Source organism: Mustelus asterias, unplaced genomic scaffold (assembly GCF_964213995.1).
Source record: "Mustelus asterias unplaced genomic scaffold, sMusAst1.hap1.1 HAP1_SCAFFOLD_2123, whole genome shotgun sequence".
In the NCBI taxonomy this organism is placed as follows: domain Eukaryota; kingdom Metazoa; phylum Chordata; class Chondrichthyes; order Carcharhiniformes; family Triakidae; genus Mustelus; species Mustelus asterias.
The window spans coordinates 17598-33655 of record NW_027592068.1 but is presented as its reverse complement, the minus strand read 5'-3'; the positions used below and the strand labels follow the sequence as shown (position 1 = coordinate 33655).

The 16058-nt window shown below is 44.5% G+C and overlaps 1 protein-coding gene across 2 annotated transcripts in view; it reads left to right on the top strand.

Annotated features, from left to right (window-relative positions):
• LOC144489312 (tumor necrosis factor alpha-induced protein 8-like) overlaps nt 1-14837 on the top strand; it is a 28062-nt gene extending 13225 nt beyond the window's left edge. For both annotated transcript variants that reach the window (XM_078207193.1, XM_078207192.1), the window contains exon 2: nt 13481-14837. In XM_078207193.1, the coding sequence (XP_078063319.1) occupies nt 13481-14046 (566 nt within the window). In that variant the 3' untranslated portion in view covers nt 14047-14837. The remainder of the gene's footprint in view (nt 1-13480) is intronic.
• Nucleotides 14838-16058: the final 1221 nt, after the last annotated feature.

The window sequence follows — 16058 nt, the reverse complement described above, 5'->3', positions numbered from 1 at the left end:
TGTTTCGGATGGCGGAGTTTCCCTTCCCGCCATGCAAAGAAATCGGTGGGAAACACATCCCCACTGACTCCAAGTGCCTCGCAGCCATTTTACGCTTGAATGGGCATCAATTTACTGCAGGCGAGACTTCCACCCCTCACTCATGAGGAAGTCCCATTTTAGAGAGCTGCCAGCCAATCTGATTGTCCAGCAGCTTTCCAGTTCCTGCAATGACAAAAGCTGCAGTGAACTAAGGAAGAACTTCAGGAAGATGCCTGAGCCTAACGCACATGCTGGGGGGCTAGTTTAAGGGGTCCTAGGGCAGGAGGGTAGGTTAGGGTAGTGTTGGGGCACACAAAGGGGGCAATTGGAGTGTTGGAGGAAAGGCCTGGGGGGGGGGGGGGAGGGAGGATCAGAAGACACTTAAGGGCCTCAACTGGGTAAATGTGGGTGCCCCGTTCGAGGCCTTGAGCACTCCAGTGTGAAATTGCAGTCAGATTGGGGCAGGTGGGAACCCAGAGAAAATCCCGTTCCTTCAATTCCAAACCGCTCCCCCCCCCCCCCCGCAAAACCTAAAAGGCCAGTGGCTGAGTAATTTGAAATTCAGACTCAAATAAAATTTAAGTAAGTAAGTAAGCTGGCCCCACATTGGATTTAGTGACTTTTGTACCATTTACTCATGTAAATGGTACAAAATGTTTGGATGGCCTGGTCGTAAGGAATAGGCTTCTTAAGGGTGTATGTCAAGAACTTCTGGTAACACTATCACCCCTAATGTACACTGATGATTAACAAGGACTCCCAATTTTATTTTATTAATCAGTTAAATCCTTTGCTAGCCAAGCTCTGTGCCAGTCTGAGGACTCATTCAGTGTTTTGCCACCAATTGGCAGATTGATTTTTGTTTGCTTTTGTTTTGAGTTTATTGAGCATCTGGCAGCCTATTTGTCTGCTCATCTGTGGACATTCTACTCCTAACCAATTGCTGCTTTGAATTGTCATCTGTCTGCTCTGCTATTTTACCAACTATCAAGTTCCCCAGGCTGTTTCATAAAAAGCACAGGCGCGGGAGCTCTCAATCAAACTGTGAACTCAGAACTCCCTGCTGGGATGATAGCTTTTGAAAGTCAGCCAAGCTTGCATAATGACATAATAATAGCCTTTAAGGAAATGTCAACAAATACTACACAAATTGATCCTCCACCAGTTGGTCTGTCAATGAAAACAAACTACAAAGGGGTTTTTAAAAACATGCATTGACAGCTGCAGCCAGATTTTTCTACAATTTAAAGAACAGGAGATTTGAAAAATAATCTCCAGCTAAGCGGACCATATCTGCCCTTGGAGAGCATTTATATTTACTGGATAAAAGCAAATTACTGCGGATGCTGGAATCTGAAACCAAAAGAGAAATTGCTGGAAAATCTCAGCAGGTCTGGCAGCATCTGTAAGGAAAGAAAAGAGCTGACGTTTTGAGTCCAGACGTTCCTTTGTCAAAGCCGACAACTAAACTTTGACAAAGGGTCATCTGGACTCGAAACGCCAGCTCTTTTCTCTCCTTACAGATGCTGCCAAACCTGCTGAGATTTTCCAGCATTTTCTCTTTTGATTTATATTTACTGCATGAATTTGTGATTCCCATGCTGTGGTTAAGACCTTTGCTGCAATGAATCATAGAATCACATAGAATCTGTACAGTGCAAAAGGAGGCCATTCGGCCCATTGAGTCTACATTGAACACAATCCCACCCAGCCCCTACCCCGTATTTACCCTGCTAGTCCCCCTAACACTAAGGACCCTATTTTACCATTTTGATTCTAAGTGCTGGGTGGACTTGAAACTGGGAGTGTTTCGGATCCGACTTTTAGACCCGTTCTCAGACGCCCCCATTCGCACTCTGCCTGAAAAATATCAGCAGTTCCAAGTCGCACTGCAGAAGCCTGTGGGTGGGGCTTAACGCGCTCGAAATCCTGCAGCTCCGATTGGTGCCTCCAACTGCGCATGTGTAGAAAAAAAAATGATAGAATGCTGCTCCCATGCCACATTGCTCCCGAGCCGGATAATGCCTCTCCCTGGCCCCCACGGACATTGCCCCACCCCCACAACATTACTGACCCCTTATCCCCCACCCCCTCAGCCACCCAGACCGATCGCAGGCCCCCCTTCCCCTCATTGATCTTAGGCTGAGTGGCAGCGGATCCCCCCCACTGATCTCAAGCAGAGAGCCGTCGGATCCCCCTTCGCCACCCTCTCACCCTCTCCCCACTCATCTCAAGCAGGGAGCCGTCGGACGCTCGGCACTTACCTCCTCATTAACTGGAGCGCCCGAATCGGACTTTTGTGGAGCATGTCTTTCGCACCGCTTCTGGATGGGCGAACGCGGTGGTAAAGGGGAGAGTGCCAGTAAGGTTGGGCGTGCAGCCCATTAAGTCAATTTAAATGCATGCAAATGCATTTAAATGGCTGTTACGCCCGTATCGGGCGCGGTCCCAATCGTGGCCATTTTCGGGCCTTAGTAAAGGGGGAGCTGGCGTGGAGGCGGGCGCAGATTGCGCTACTCGCCTCACGCCCGACTTTACCAAGTTTTGATGCCTGAAAACAGGCGCAACCTGATGGTAAAATCGGGCCCTAAGTGTCAATTTAGCATGGTCAATCAACCTAACCTGCACGTCTTTGGACTGAGGGAGGAAACCGGAGCACCCAAAGGAAACCCATGCAGAGATGGGGAAAATGTGCAAACGCCGCACAGACAGTGACCCAAGCCGGGAATCGAACCCGGGTCCCTGGCGCTGTGAGGAGCAGTGCTAACCACTGTGCCATCGGTACCACGGGGCGGCACGGTAGCACAGTGGTTAGCACTGCTGCTTCACAGCTCCAGGGTCCCGGGTTCGATTCCCGGCTCGGGTCACTGTCTGTGTGGAGTTTGCACATTCTCCTCGTGTCTGCGTGGGTTTCCTCCGGGTGCTCCGGTTTCCCCCCACAGTCCAAAGATGTGCAGGTTAGGTTGATTGGCCAGGTTATAAATTGCCCCTTAGAGTCCTGGGATGCGTAGGTTAGAGGGATTAGCGGGTAAATATGTGGGGGTAGGGCCTGGGTGGGATTGTGGTCGGTGCAGACTCGATGGGCCGAATGGCCTCCTTCTGCACTGTAGGGTTTCTATGATCGGTTTGTTTGAACTGAGCATGCGGGTGCAAATTACACCCTGCCCCCTACGATCAAAAATGTGATCTATCAGAAATGGGTGCAGGCCTTTCATATCCAGGGCCAGCCTATCAGACTTCCCAACTCCACAAAAACCTGGCTATAAGATTCCAAAAGCTCCAGCTGCCCATTGACTTCCTCATGCTGCATGACTGCAGGTTTTCTCTATTTCACTGGACCCCTCTTCCCCCAGCCTCCAACAAGGCAGTAAAATCTCTCCAGGAGAAGGGGAAAATATCATAATAGACAGTGAAGAAAAGGACGTAGAGAGAAAAAGGCAAACAAAAGAAATTTTGCTGAGAAACAAAGCTGCAGCAACAGTGGACAAAGAGAAAATGGAGTACTTTAAAAAATACAGAATTACAGCGGCAAAAGAAAGAGAAACTATGACGATTTGCGTAGGAAAAGGACAGCACCAGAGGGGGAAGAAAAGAGGAAGGAAGGGAAATAATAAAGAAACCAAGGAGAGGAAACTAGAAAAGTGGAACTGAAAGAACCAAGCAATTGAGAACGAGGCTGCGGTTGATGTCATGCTCTGGTCTAGCAGTTTAAGTATGAAGTGTCAGACCCCAGTGTTGTTTGCAAATGGACATCTCGACCATAGGATTTAGCAACTACCTAAAAACCAAACCAGTGCTCCTTCATGTGAAACATGTGAAAATCACAAAGAAAATGGCAAGTGTCTCTCTGAAATAAACATCTCAGCTCAAAAGTAACTCATTTTAGCTCAAAAGCACAACTGCAGCAATCTAATGCTGAGCTGCTACAGGAGCCCCTCCCCCCCCAACCCATCCCATCCACCTGCAACCTACAGTGCGCCTCCCCCTTCCCCCGCCCCCCATCACTCCCATCCCACAGGCATCCAATAAAGTGCCAAACACGAAAATTGGTCCCATTCAGTTGAGAGGAAAATTTTTCATCGGTAATCTTAATGTGCCTAGTTAAATTTTGTTTAGAGTGAAAACCTTTTTTTTGCAAACATGCAGATTTTTGGTTCAACCACAGACTTGCCAGAGAGGTTGAAACAAGTTCAGATTGTCATCCGAATGAAAGATTTCCCCCAGATTTAATTATGCTAATTTAATCAAATTAATTAAATTAAATCTGGAAATAAACAGAAGTAATGAGAAGATGCATATTTATTTTAGTGCAAGGGACATAAGTCCTTACACAAACTGCATCACAATTTGCCTTCACTGGTTGTTGCTTCTTGTTGCTTCTCTGACTCTTCCTCCTTCCTCTCCTTGGTCTTCATCACCTGGTTCCCAGCTCATTAACTAAGGCCAGTAAGAGTCTGAGAATAACAATTATAAAAGCTAGCATATTGTGTGACAAACTTGACTATATTTAATTATTAGTCTGTCAGGCTACTACTTCTGTTCTACACATTTACCTTCAATCCCTCTTAGGGGAATTTTAATGGCTTTTTGATACTACTTATGAACAAATTTAGTAAAACCTGGTAAAGTATTGGAGTAACATCATTTTTGAAATTTGTGGATGTCCTGCAAGCTTCACGGTCAATGGGATACAATTGTCTACTTTTCTGCATCTGTTAATGTTTAGAAACAAAAGAAATGAATGATTGTAAGATGAGAACTGATTGAACTGTTCTCAAGAAAGGTTATCTCAACCCCAGATGTTAACTCTGTTTCTCTCCACTGGTGCTGCCTTACCTGCTGAATATTTTGAGCATCTTTGGTTTTTATTTTAGATTTCCAGCACTTGTAAAATGTTGTTTTTGTGTTAAGAGTCGAGAGAGGTAGCATTGTGTCATCAATGTGCATGTGTAAACTAGTGCTGTGCTTTCGGGTGAACTGAAATACTGCTAGAACATGGCAGTGTCCCACATGAAGACATTGCTAATCTCACCATGATGTTTGATCTATATTACGTAATTCATTTCTGAGTACCAGGAAGTTAAAACTGGCAGAATTTAAATTCATAAACTTTTGAGTGTGTGATAAAATCATTCTCCGGCATGTAGATCTATCCTCAGTTGGCTGAAAGAACATTTTGTGACCTGGGTTGAAGCTATGGATCTTTTTCCTGTGGTTTAGATGTTTGTCCGAACAAGTTTTCTTAAATACACGTTGAACAAAATAATGCAACTCTCATCCAATTAAACAGCATAAGACCCTAGACAGAAATGAATTTGTTTGTTCCCTGTATTGTGCATTGGTACATTATTTTTTTGTGCCCGCAAAGTAGCTATTTCTGCACTACAAAAAGCAGTTTCATCTTTCCACATAGCAACAGCTTGCATTTACATATTGCCTTCAACGTAGACGAATTAAAAAGGTATAATCAGATAAAAACAGACACCAAGGGCCTGATTTTACCATTTTGATTCTAAGTGCTGAATCTGGGAGTGATCCAGATCCGACTTGTAAACATGTTTTCTGGCGCCCTCGTACGCACTCTGCCTGAAAAAAAAGAAGCGAGTCTGAATGGTACTGCACAAGCCTGTGGGCGGGGCTTATTGCGCCCGGAACGCTGCTGCTCCGATCGGAGCCTTCAAATGCACATGTGCAGTGAAAAGAAATTTGAAAAACGCTCCCCTGCCACATCACTCCCGGACCGGATAAAGAGGCCCAGGAGCAATGGTCCCCACAATCATCGCCCCACTCCCACAATATAACTATCCCCCCACTCCCCCGCTACCCAGACCAATCGCAACCCTCTGCCCCACTTCCCCCCTCCCCCCCATTGATCGCATGCAGAGTGACAGCGGACCCCCCTTCTCCCCGCCCCCCCCCCCCCACGGATTGCTTGCAGAGTGGAACCCCCTGCCCCTAACCCCCCCCGCCCCCGTCATCCCCCATCAGAGATCCATCTGACCCGCTTCTCTCCTCCCCCCTCAATCAGAGAACAATCTGGCCCGCCTCCCTGCTCCTCCCACCTCCCCACCAGAGAACAATCTGGCCCGCCTCCCTGCTCCTCTCACCTCCCCACCAGAGAACGATCTGACCCGTTTTCTTCCTTCTCTTCCACCCCTCCACCAGAGATCCATCTGACCTGCCTCCATCCTCCTCCCCACCACCCCCCACCAGAGAACGATCTGGCCCGCCTCCCTCCTCCTCCTCACCCCCTCGCACCAGCGATCCATCTGACCCATCACCCCTCTATCGCCGATCTAAGTCAGAGAGCCGCTGAAAGCTCTGAACTTACCTCCTCAGAAACTGGAGTGCGAGAAACAGGCCTTTGCGGTCCATGCCTGTTTCGCGCCGAATCTGAACAGGCGAACATGGTGGTAAAGGGGGAAATGCTGGTAAGTTTGGGCATTCAGCCCATCAAGTCAATTTAAATGCATGCAAATGCACTTAAATTGACGTTACACCCATTTTGGGCATGGTGCCGATCACAGCCATTTTAGCCGCTTGGTAAAGGGGAACGGGCGCAGAGGTGGTCGGAGATCATGCTACTCACCTCACACCTGACTTCACCAAGTTTTCGTGCCCAAAAACAGGTGCAACTTATTGATAAAATTGGGTCCTAAGGGTCAGATCTTTGCAGAGTTGGGAAGACTCCTTGGTCTTCAAAAATGGCTGGTGGGACCTGCATATGGAAGTTCTGCTCCCATTTCCAGTAGATCCTAATTTTTGCCAGCGGAGTAAGGGGAGAGGGCATGATTCACACAAAAGGGAAATCCAACTTAGCAGGGCCATTTGAACTCAGTGCTGAGTTTAAACTGACTCCTTTGTGGCTGACTATTACCACAGTGTGGTAGTTACAAATTCATGGAGTAGACATAAATGCTCTTGGCAGCTAATCAGACCATATCTGTTCATCAAGAGCATTTATGTCTACACCATGAATTTTTAATCCTCTGCTCTTTAGGCTTTGTTTGCAGCAGTCAGTGAGAGCTAAATAAAGAATACTGTTTGCTAGATATTGTAGGATCAGCCCCAGCAGTTTCAATAATTGTTTCTTAATATGTTCTGTTTATGAATGCTTGACTAACTTCCACAAGTAAGAATGACCTCAGCAGGGGTCCTGAGTTCGGACTTTAATTGACAGCTTGAAGAACAAAAGTATGTTTGATTTTATAAAATTTCAAACACCTGAGATTTATGAGATTTGAATGAGCTCTCAAGAATAGGATCTTTAAAAATTGTAGTGACGGCTGCATTAGATTTTTAGAACTTCATTTTATTTCATCCTGACATGGCTCCCGGGGTCTGCCCATGGTGAGTTAGCATGGGAGCCATGGGAAGTGGGTGGGTGTAAGTTGGCATGTGTTGGCATGGAAGTTATAAGGGCCATGGGGGTTTATGGATATGAGATGGCATATAGGTTATAAGAGACCATAAAGATGGTTTGGTGGCATGAGTGGCCATGGAGAGTATAAGGAGCCATGGTAGGTTGGTGGGGGATGATGGGTTGTGAGGACTGAGGGTTAAAGGGCCAAAAATGTTGGAATGCAACTTGGAACATGTGATTAATTCTGAATTCTCCTCGTCGCTCAGAAATTAAGGGTTTGCGAGCATTATCTGCATTTCTTTCATATTTGACCCATTAACATTTATCTTAAAAAGTCTATCATTGTACATGGGAAAAGAAGCATAACGGTTTGATCTATCTTTATATGTGACACTTTGGATATATTCCTACACTCTCTGGCATGAGTTCTCCAGCAAATTATTTTCTTTTCACTTGGTATCTTGAGTTACATCAGGGAGAATATACCACTATTGATCAGTTTGGATCTGAGAATAACCATTCTTTGTTGAAATTGTAAATTCCTTTTGTTGCTGGTCCGGTGCTGCAGAGGACATTTTGAAGGGAAATACAGATACATTTTTATCTTGCATTGCACCAGCTTTGAGGTAACTTGGCCAGTGTGACATGCTCTTATGAAAGAAAATAAGGAGCACTTTGACTGTGTGGGAAGGAGTGGGATGGTTGCTGGTGACCGTGACTTGGTTGCAAATGCTTGGCTTCCAGGAATGGCAGGCTCGAGTCCATCCTGCACTCGCCGCAGACTCCTGACTCAAACTATCCACGTTGATAGCCCTAAGTCATAGGGTTATTAAAATTGCCACTGTAGAAAGCAATTTCAAGCATGCATCAGTTCTAAACTGGTAGCATAACACAAATATCAGGCCAATGTCTTAATTCATTGGCCAGGATTTTCGTTGAAGCTCAGAGGTAGGCTCAGAAATGAACATGCCAGCAATTTCCAGCAACCTGCAAAGGCAGTTGTTTCCAGGAGGGATAAGGGGAAGTGCGGAGTTGATGACCACCCACCTTCTAGAAGTGGTTGCCCAATTAGGCCAATTACGGTGCTTTTAAAAATACTCATCGACTTGCCTGGGAGTTTTCAGGTAGCTGGCAGGTCCCCACTGAGGCCAAATTCCATCCAATGGATGGAGGTGGCCCCCTGGTGGTAGTCTAGGCTGACAGCAATGCCGCTGTTAATTTCCCCATCTACATCATCTACAATTGCTAAAGGGCTACAAGCTACAGCCACAGCCTATCCAGTGGAAGGACTGGAGGCACTCCAGAATAATGGCTTTGCAGCTGTGTCCATTTCTCTTACTTTGAAATATTGAAGAGTATTCAGAGGACAGGTCCAGCTTGAAACATCTTCTCATTCTCCCACCCTCATTGGCAATGCCCAGCTCTGACAATGGGATTACTCATTTTTCAGCACTGGACAGTCTCCTATTGGCCCTCCACACCCGTGTCTATCCACTGTATTTAGTTGAACAGGACTTCAGGAGGATTTTCTAATTAGATGCCTTCTCCAAAATCTCCCTCTGGATTCCACCGCAGTCATGTGTGGGTTCCTGACCCATATCTCACCATGACAGCAGGATCGGAATCCAGGAATAAAAATCCCATACATAAACTGATACACTGACATGCTCCGTACCCATCTGCCCCACAGCCAGAGAGTGCTGCAGGGTGGACCAATGAGGGCTGAGTGGGACTTCCACCCCACGTCGTTGGCAGAAGTCCCACCCTCCAGAGCTGCCAGCCAATCGGATTGGTCAGCAACTCCATCAGCCCCAGCAGCACCAGGATGGCATTAGTGGCTGCTGCTGGAATGGCTGAAGAGGAAAGGACATCAAGGCCTTGGATCCCCAGGACAGCTAGGATCAGGATCTTGGATCGTGAGGGTTTGGGTAGGTTAGGGAGAGGGGTGGGGGGTGGGTGGTTTTAGGGAGGATGCAGGTAGGAAGGGAGGAGTGGGAAGGGAGGAGAGCCTTGCAATTGGAAAAGGGCAACCCCTGAAGAGCAACTATCCCCCTTCTCGCCTTTTAAGCATGACACCATTGGTAAAAGTGGGGCTTCCATCTCCCACTCTACTGCCCACATCAAACATTTTATGGTGTGGGCAGCATACTACCAGGTTGAGTTGGCTTGATAATAAGCCTAATTGACCCTTAATTGGTCACTTAAATGCGGTGGATGGGCTGCCAATTTTGACACCCACCCCCTGTCTAATGGAGTGAGCTTGGGGATGGGTGGGAAGGTGGTAAGATAGGTGCCCACCTAATTTTATATGCCCTCTCCCCTATTTTACATGCCACCCCTTACAGGCAACATGCTTGCCAAGGGCAAATAAAATTCAGTACCCTGTATGTAAAAAATATACAGGAATACATTGAATAAATGGCACAGAAACAGGCCATGCCACATTAATGCTACACTCAGACTGCCTCTCACCTTTCCTCATCTAAATCTAACATCATAACCCTCTCTTCCCTTCTCCCTCATATGTTTGTCTTAACTGCATCTGTACAATTTGCTTGAGCCACTCCCTGCAGTAGTGAGTCCCATATTCTCACTACTCTTTGGGTAAAGACATTTCTTCTGAATTCCATATTGGATTTTTTGGTGATTTTAAAATATTATACTGATGGCATTAGATCTTCCCCACAAGAGGAAACATTCTCTCTTCCCCCACGCTATCGAAACCTTTCCTAATTTTCCAGTGCTTCTGCATCCTTTCTATAATCTGGTGACCAGTACTGCAGGCAGTATTCCAAGCAAGGTTCAACATAACATAACCTCCCTACATTTCAATTCTATCCCTCGAGAGCTAAAGCCTAGTACTTGATTTGTTTTTTAATGGCCTTGCAGGCCTTTAGTGCAACTTTTGTGATTAGTGTATTTGTACTTCAAGATCCCTTTGTTCCTCTACCTAGACTTGCATTTTCCAAGTCATGAATGACCTCCCCATTCTTCCTACCAAATTGTACTACCTCTCACTTATCAGTGTTGAACTTCATTTGCCAATTAATTCGGTATTATTCTTGTAGATTATTGCAGTTCTCATCAGCAATCCTCCAAATTTGGTGTCTTCTGCATATTTAGAAATTATGCTTTTGATTCCAAAGTCTCCTCCCAGTCACCTCACATGTCTCTGTATTAAACACTATCTGCCACTTATCTGCTCATTCCACGAGCCAATCTATGCCCTTTTGGAGTCGGCCTTCTCCTGGTACTGCTGTAGCCCCCTATGGTGATGGCGTGACCACAATGGTGTTAAGCAAAGAATTCCAGGATTTTGACCAAGTGACTTGGAAGAACTCCAAATGGACAGTAGTCAGCAAACAGCTCCAACTCTAAGCTGGAAGGCTATTTGTGCAGCAACTGGAGATGGTTGGGCCAAGAAACTGACCTGTGAAGCTCCCTTACAACAATGTTCTGATGCAGTGATGATTGGGATTGGCCTCAAAAAATCACAGTTGCCTTTCTTTGTATCAGGTATCACTCTAGCCACTAGACACCATTGTTTTATTTCTTGGTGCCATACTTGGTTGCATATCTCCTTAACATTGAACACAACCACTTTCAATGCCATTCAGCTCTTGCATCTATGTATGGAACAAAGCTATGATGTAGTGTGGAATTGGGTGGTTCTGGCAGAACCCAAACTGAGTATCGATGTTCAGGTTATTATTGAGTAGGTGTCACCTGATGGCTTTCTTGATGGTTCATTCCATGTTGGCCATAAGACATAGGAGCAGAAGTAGATCATTCGACCCATGGAGTTAATATTGGTACAGACTGATGGTAACTGTGTAGTTACAGTGTGTTGTTCTATAATTCTATTTTTGCAGATGGACCACAATGCCTCATTTATCAATTTTAGGCTACTACATCTGTCCTTGAACTGTAATACTTAACAGAATATTAGCAATACATTCATCACTGAAAATGAAATTCTCTCTTCACCAAGACTGTATGCTGGTCCCTCATATCAATGGGCATCTGTGACAAGTCAATTTTTGGGGACGAGGCCAAGTAGGTTACTATCCCTGTTAGGTGTAGTGTTAGTTGATGCAACTATGTTCTTCAGGACTTAGTGGTGATACTATTGGGCAGAATTTTATGCTGGGGCAGGTGAGCAAGCCCGCTTGGCTTCTCACCTGCAGCCAGTTAATGGTCATTGGGCCACTAATTGGCTCCAGGCAGGTCTTCCACTTCTATTGGTAACAGCTCTGGTCCCAGCAGCACTACCAGGAGCAGGGGCCACAACTGGGACTGTAGTAAGTCCTCAAGGGAAACTTGCTGCAATGGAGCCAAGTTTGAAGAAGTATCAAGGGTCTTACCAGGGAAAGACAGGCAGGCCCCAATGAGGTAGATGGGTGGATAGACAGGGCAGGAGAGAGGGGGAACACAAAGAATCATAGAATCCCTACAGTGTAGAAAGAGACCATTTGGCCCATCGAGCCTCTACCAACAACAATCCCGCCCAGGCCCTATCCTGTAAGCCCACACATTTACCTTGCTAATCTCCTGACACTATGGGTCAATTTAGCATGGCCAATCAATCTAATCCACACATCTTTGGACTGTGGGAGGAAACCGGAGCACCCAGAGGAAACCCACGCAGACATGGGGAGAAAGTGCAAACTCCACTCAGACAGTCATGCGAGGCCAGAATTGAACCCTGGTCCCTGGCACTCTGAGGCAGCAGTGCTAACCACTGTGCCACCGTGCCGTCCCAAAGCATAGAATACCTTTGCTGGGCCTCTGATTGGAACAGGAAGCCTGAAAAAGTGGCCACTGGTCCACCAGGTTTCACTTGACAGGCTGGAAACTTGATTTGGGCCTCCCCACTGAAACTATTTGGTTACTTTGAGCCCTCAATTGCCTCAGGAGCGAGCAAGCATCCAAACCCCTTCCTCACTGCTGGTAAACTTCTGATGAGGGTGGGCAGGGGCAGATAGGGGACCCAACTATACAGGCCCTTTCCTGAGTAGTAAAATTCCAGCTATGGGGGAGTTAATATGATTTGCTCAGTATACTGCAGACAGGTGATTAATTCAGTTGGCGAAATGGTTAGTATGTGGTTCAGGATAATGCCAACAGCATGGGTTCAATCCCATCTGAGGCACACTTGGGCCCTGCCTCCTCACTTGCTCCAGGCCCGATGTGGCGTGCTGCCCCTCAAGCTACATAACCAATTGCCTCTTAATAATATTGAGAGATGCCTACAGTCCTTTGTAGACCATGGCTAATTATCCAGTCATCTGTGCTGTAGAATGACATTTGATACAAAAATGAGTCGCAAACTTGAATATGCAGTAAATCTGAGCTTCACATTAGGAGCAGAAGGTTTTTTGCAAAACATTTGTTTAACCTTTGAATTTATTGAATTTACAAGTTGCAGCCTTTAAAAACATTGATTAAGAATGTAATGATTTGCATGTACATGTTTGCCAGCTATACAAACATTCAATCCTCATTGATTGAATCGGGGAGGCGATGGCCTAGTGGTATTATCGCTAGACTATTAATCTAGAAACTCAGCGAATGTTCTGGGGACCTGGGTTCAAATCCGACCATGGCAGTATTTGAATTCAAATATTTGGAATTAAGAATCTACTGATGACCATGAGACCATTGTTGATTGTCGGAAAAACCTGTCTGGTTCACTCATATCCTTTAGGGAAGGAAATCTACCGTCCTTCTTTGGTCTGGCCTACATGTGACTCCAGAGCCAGCCAGTGACGCCCATGTCCCACAAATTAATTTTAAAAAATTGATGCAAACAGTGAAGTCACAAAGAAATAATGTTAGGCTACATGCAGCTATTCAGTTTCAAGTTTACTGCGAATAATCAACCAGAATTCAATGGTCAATTTTATCCTGATATGACCAGAAATATTGTGCAGTGCTGTCAGTGTGTCAGACATATGATGAAAACCATTTCACATGATGAGGAACCAGTAACAGATTGCACAATGTGCACTCAGGCAGAACAAAACATTTTGAACCATTTCAGAGATCAGCACAATTTTGGACCATGTGCTTAATCTATTTTGTCTTTGTTTTCAGTGGCCACAGAAGTCTTCAATTCCAAAAGTCTAGCTGTCCAGGCCCAAAAGAAAATACTTGGCAAGATGGCGTCAAAGTCAATCGCAATTGCGTTGATAGATGATACAAGCAGTGATGTTTTGGATGAGTTATACAAAGCAACCAAGGAATACACACAGAACAAAAAAGAGGCAGAGAAGATTGTCAAAAATCTTATCAAGGTAGTCATAAAACTAGGGGTCCTGTACAGGAATAATCAATTCAATCAAGATGAGATGATACTTGTGGAGAAGTTCAAGAAGAAGGTTCATCAGTTAGCAATGACCATTGTCAGTTTTCATCAGGTTGACTTTACTTTCGATCGGAATGTTTTGTCCAAACTTCTGAATGAGTGCAGAGACCTGCTTCATCAAATCATTGACCGGCATCTAACCACCAAGTCACATGGACGCATCAATCATGTCTTTAATCACTTTTCGGATTGTGAGTTCTTGGCTGTACTGTACAATCCATTTGGATCTTACAAGGCTTCTCTGCAGAAAATATGTAATGGCGTCAACAAAATGCTAGATGATAAAAATATATAACCAGCGATTTGTAACATTTTCTGTTTCAAATTCTCATTAAAAATCTTGCTAAATATGAAGGAACAATGCCCTGTAAAATGCATTTTTGTTAAAATGGAATATTCTGACAAGTTTTATTTTGAAGAATTGTTTCCTATTTCTATAACAATATGCACAAAGTAGACAAAATATTCCAACCTATTATTTGTCCAATTAGAAACATATGCCTATTGCCTGGTTCCCAGCAGATGATTGTTCTTAGCCTGTGGAATGAATCTGAAGAGCTCAGATGAACAAGCAAAATCAAACGCGTTTTCACCTTTCAGACATGTACAGAAACTATTGTTTCATCTTTTCAAATTCATAACTAAAAGTAAGAAAAAAGCAACAGATTACAAATAAACTGGAAAGAATGATTGATGCTCTAGCATGAAGTTTACAGAATGCAATTGAAATTGTTCATGTGCACTAACAGTGTTACAACAGAGTACAGCAAATAATGTTTTAATCCTTTTATCCCCTCACATCTGTGATTATACAATTTTCATCAGCTCATTGGAATCACTTGAACTAATAACACAATGGACATTCAAAGTGCAGTGTGTCGAGATGTAATATATTAGATTAAGTCTCAGGTGCTTATTTTATTATACAATTTTTAAAATTCCCAAATGGCAAGTAATTTTCACAAATCAATTGTACCATGTGATTAGCATAGTTCTTATGACTGTTATTGCAACTCTGGACTTTTATTCTTGTGCAAATGATTTGTTTGTAGTAAGCCAAAGAATAAATTTGCACTGAATTTGAAGTAACATAAATAAAAATGGTCTTTAAGTCATTTTATTCTTGAATGGAACCAAAATCGACAGCAATATTGAACTCACTACCAGTGCTGCAAATTCTCAACAATCAAGGCCAAACTCATCACAGACTCATCTCAGGGTAAATGTTTAGTTTGAAAATAAAGTAAAATGATAATTAAGGTAATTGGCTGTGTTTTAAAAAAAATCTTAAGAGTTGAAATCATTGAGTGAAATGTATATTAGATTTAATATTTTCAGAGGGATACTTGGTATATCTATCATTTGTTAGAAAATATCCCCCCCCATTATAGAATAGAGCAACTGGACATGGCAGTCACTTGGCCCATTGCAGTGATACCAATCACTGTAGAGCAGTCTGGTCAATCCCAATCACCTGATCTATCTCCGTTGCAGTGCAAGTTTATTTCCCATAGGTGCCCATATAATTTTGTTTTGAAATCATTGATCATCTCTGCTTCCATTATTCTCATAGGCAGTGAGCTGTCTCCTTTATTGTATCAGAGAATCCCCACAATGCAGAAGGCGGCCATTCAACCCATCGAGTCTGCAGCAACTCTCCAACATAGCATCTTACCCTTGCCCCGTTCCCTCCCACTCTCTCCAACTTCTCTCTCGCCCTTCTTACTCACCCTCTGTCTCTTCCTTCCTCTCCCTATCCCCACCCCCACCCCCACCATCTCTTTCTTTCCCCTTTCCTCTTAACCTTACTAAGTCTCTACAGGGATGGTTTTAATGGCAATCGGACAGGTCGGCAGTTAAAATCATTCACAGCTTGTATTTACATCGTGCCTATAATGTCTCAAGGTGCTTCACAGGACCATTAAAAGGCATAATTTGACATTGAGCATCACAAGGGGATATTAGGACAGCTTGCCAAATATTTGGTCAAAAAGGTAGATTTAAGAACTGTCTAAAGGAAGAAAGAGAGGTAGAGAGTCAGAGTGGCTTAGGGAGAGAGGAGGGCATGGCTAATAGTGGTGGAGCAATTAAAATCTGGGATGCTCAAGAGGCCAAAATCATCTGAGCACAAATATGTCAGAGGGATGTAGGGCTGGAGGAGAATAAAGCGATGTGGTAGGACAAGGCCATAGAGGGTCATGAAAATAAACAGGCAAATCTTCAAGTCAAAGCATGCTTGACCAGGAGCTCCTGATATCCTGCTGTCTCTCCGCAGTCTTCAGTTTTAACTTGCGCCATTGACAAAGC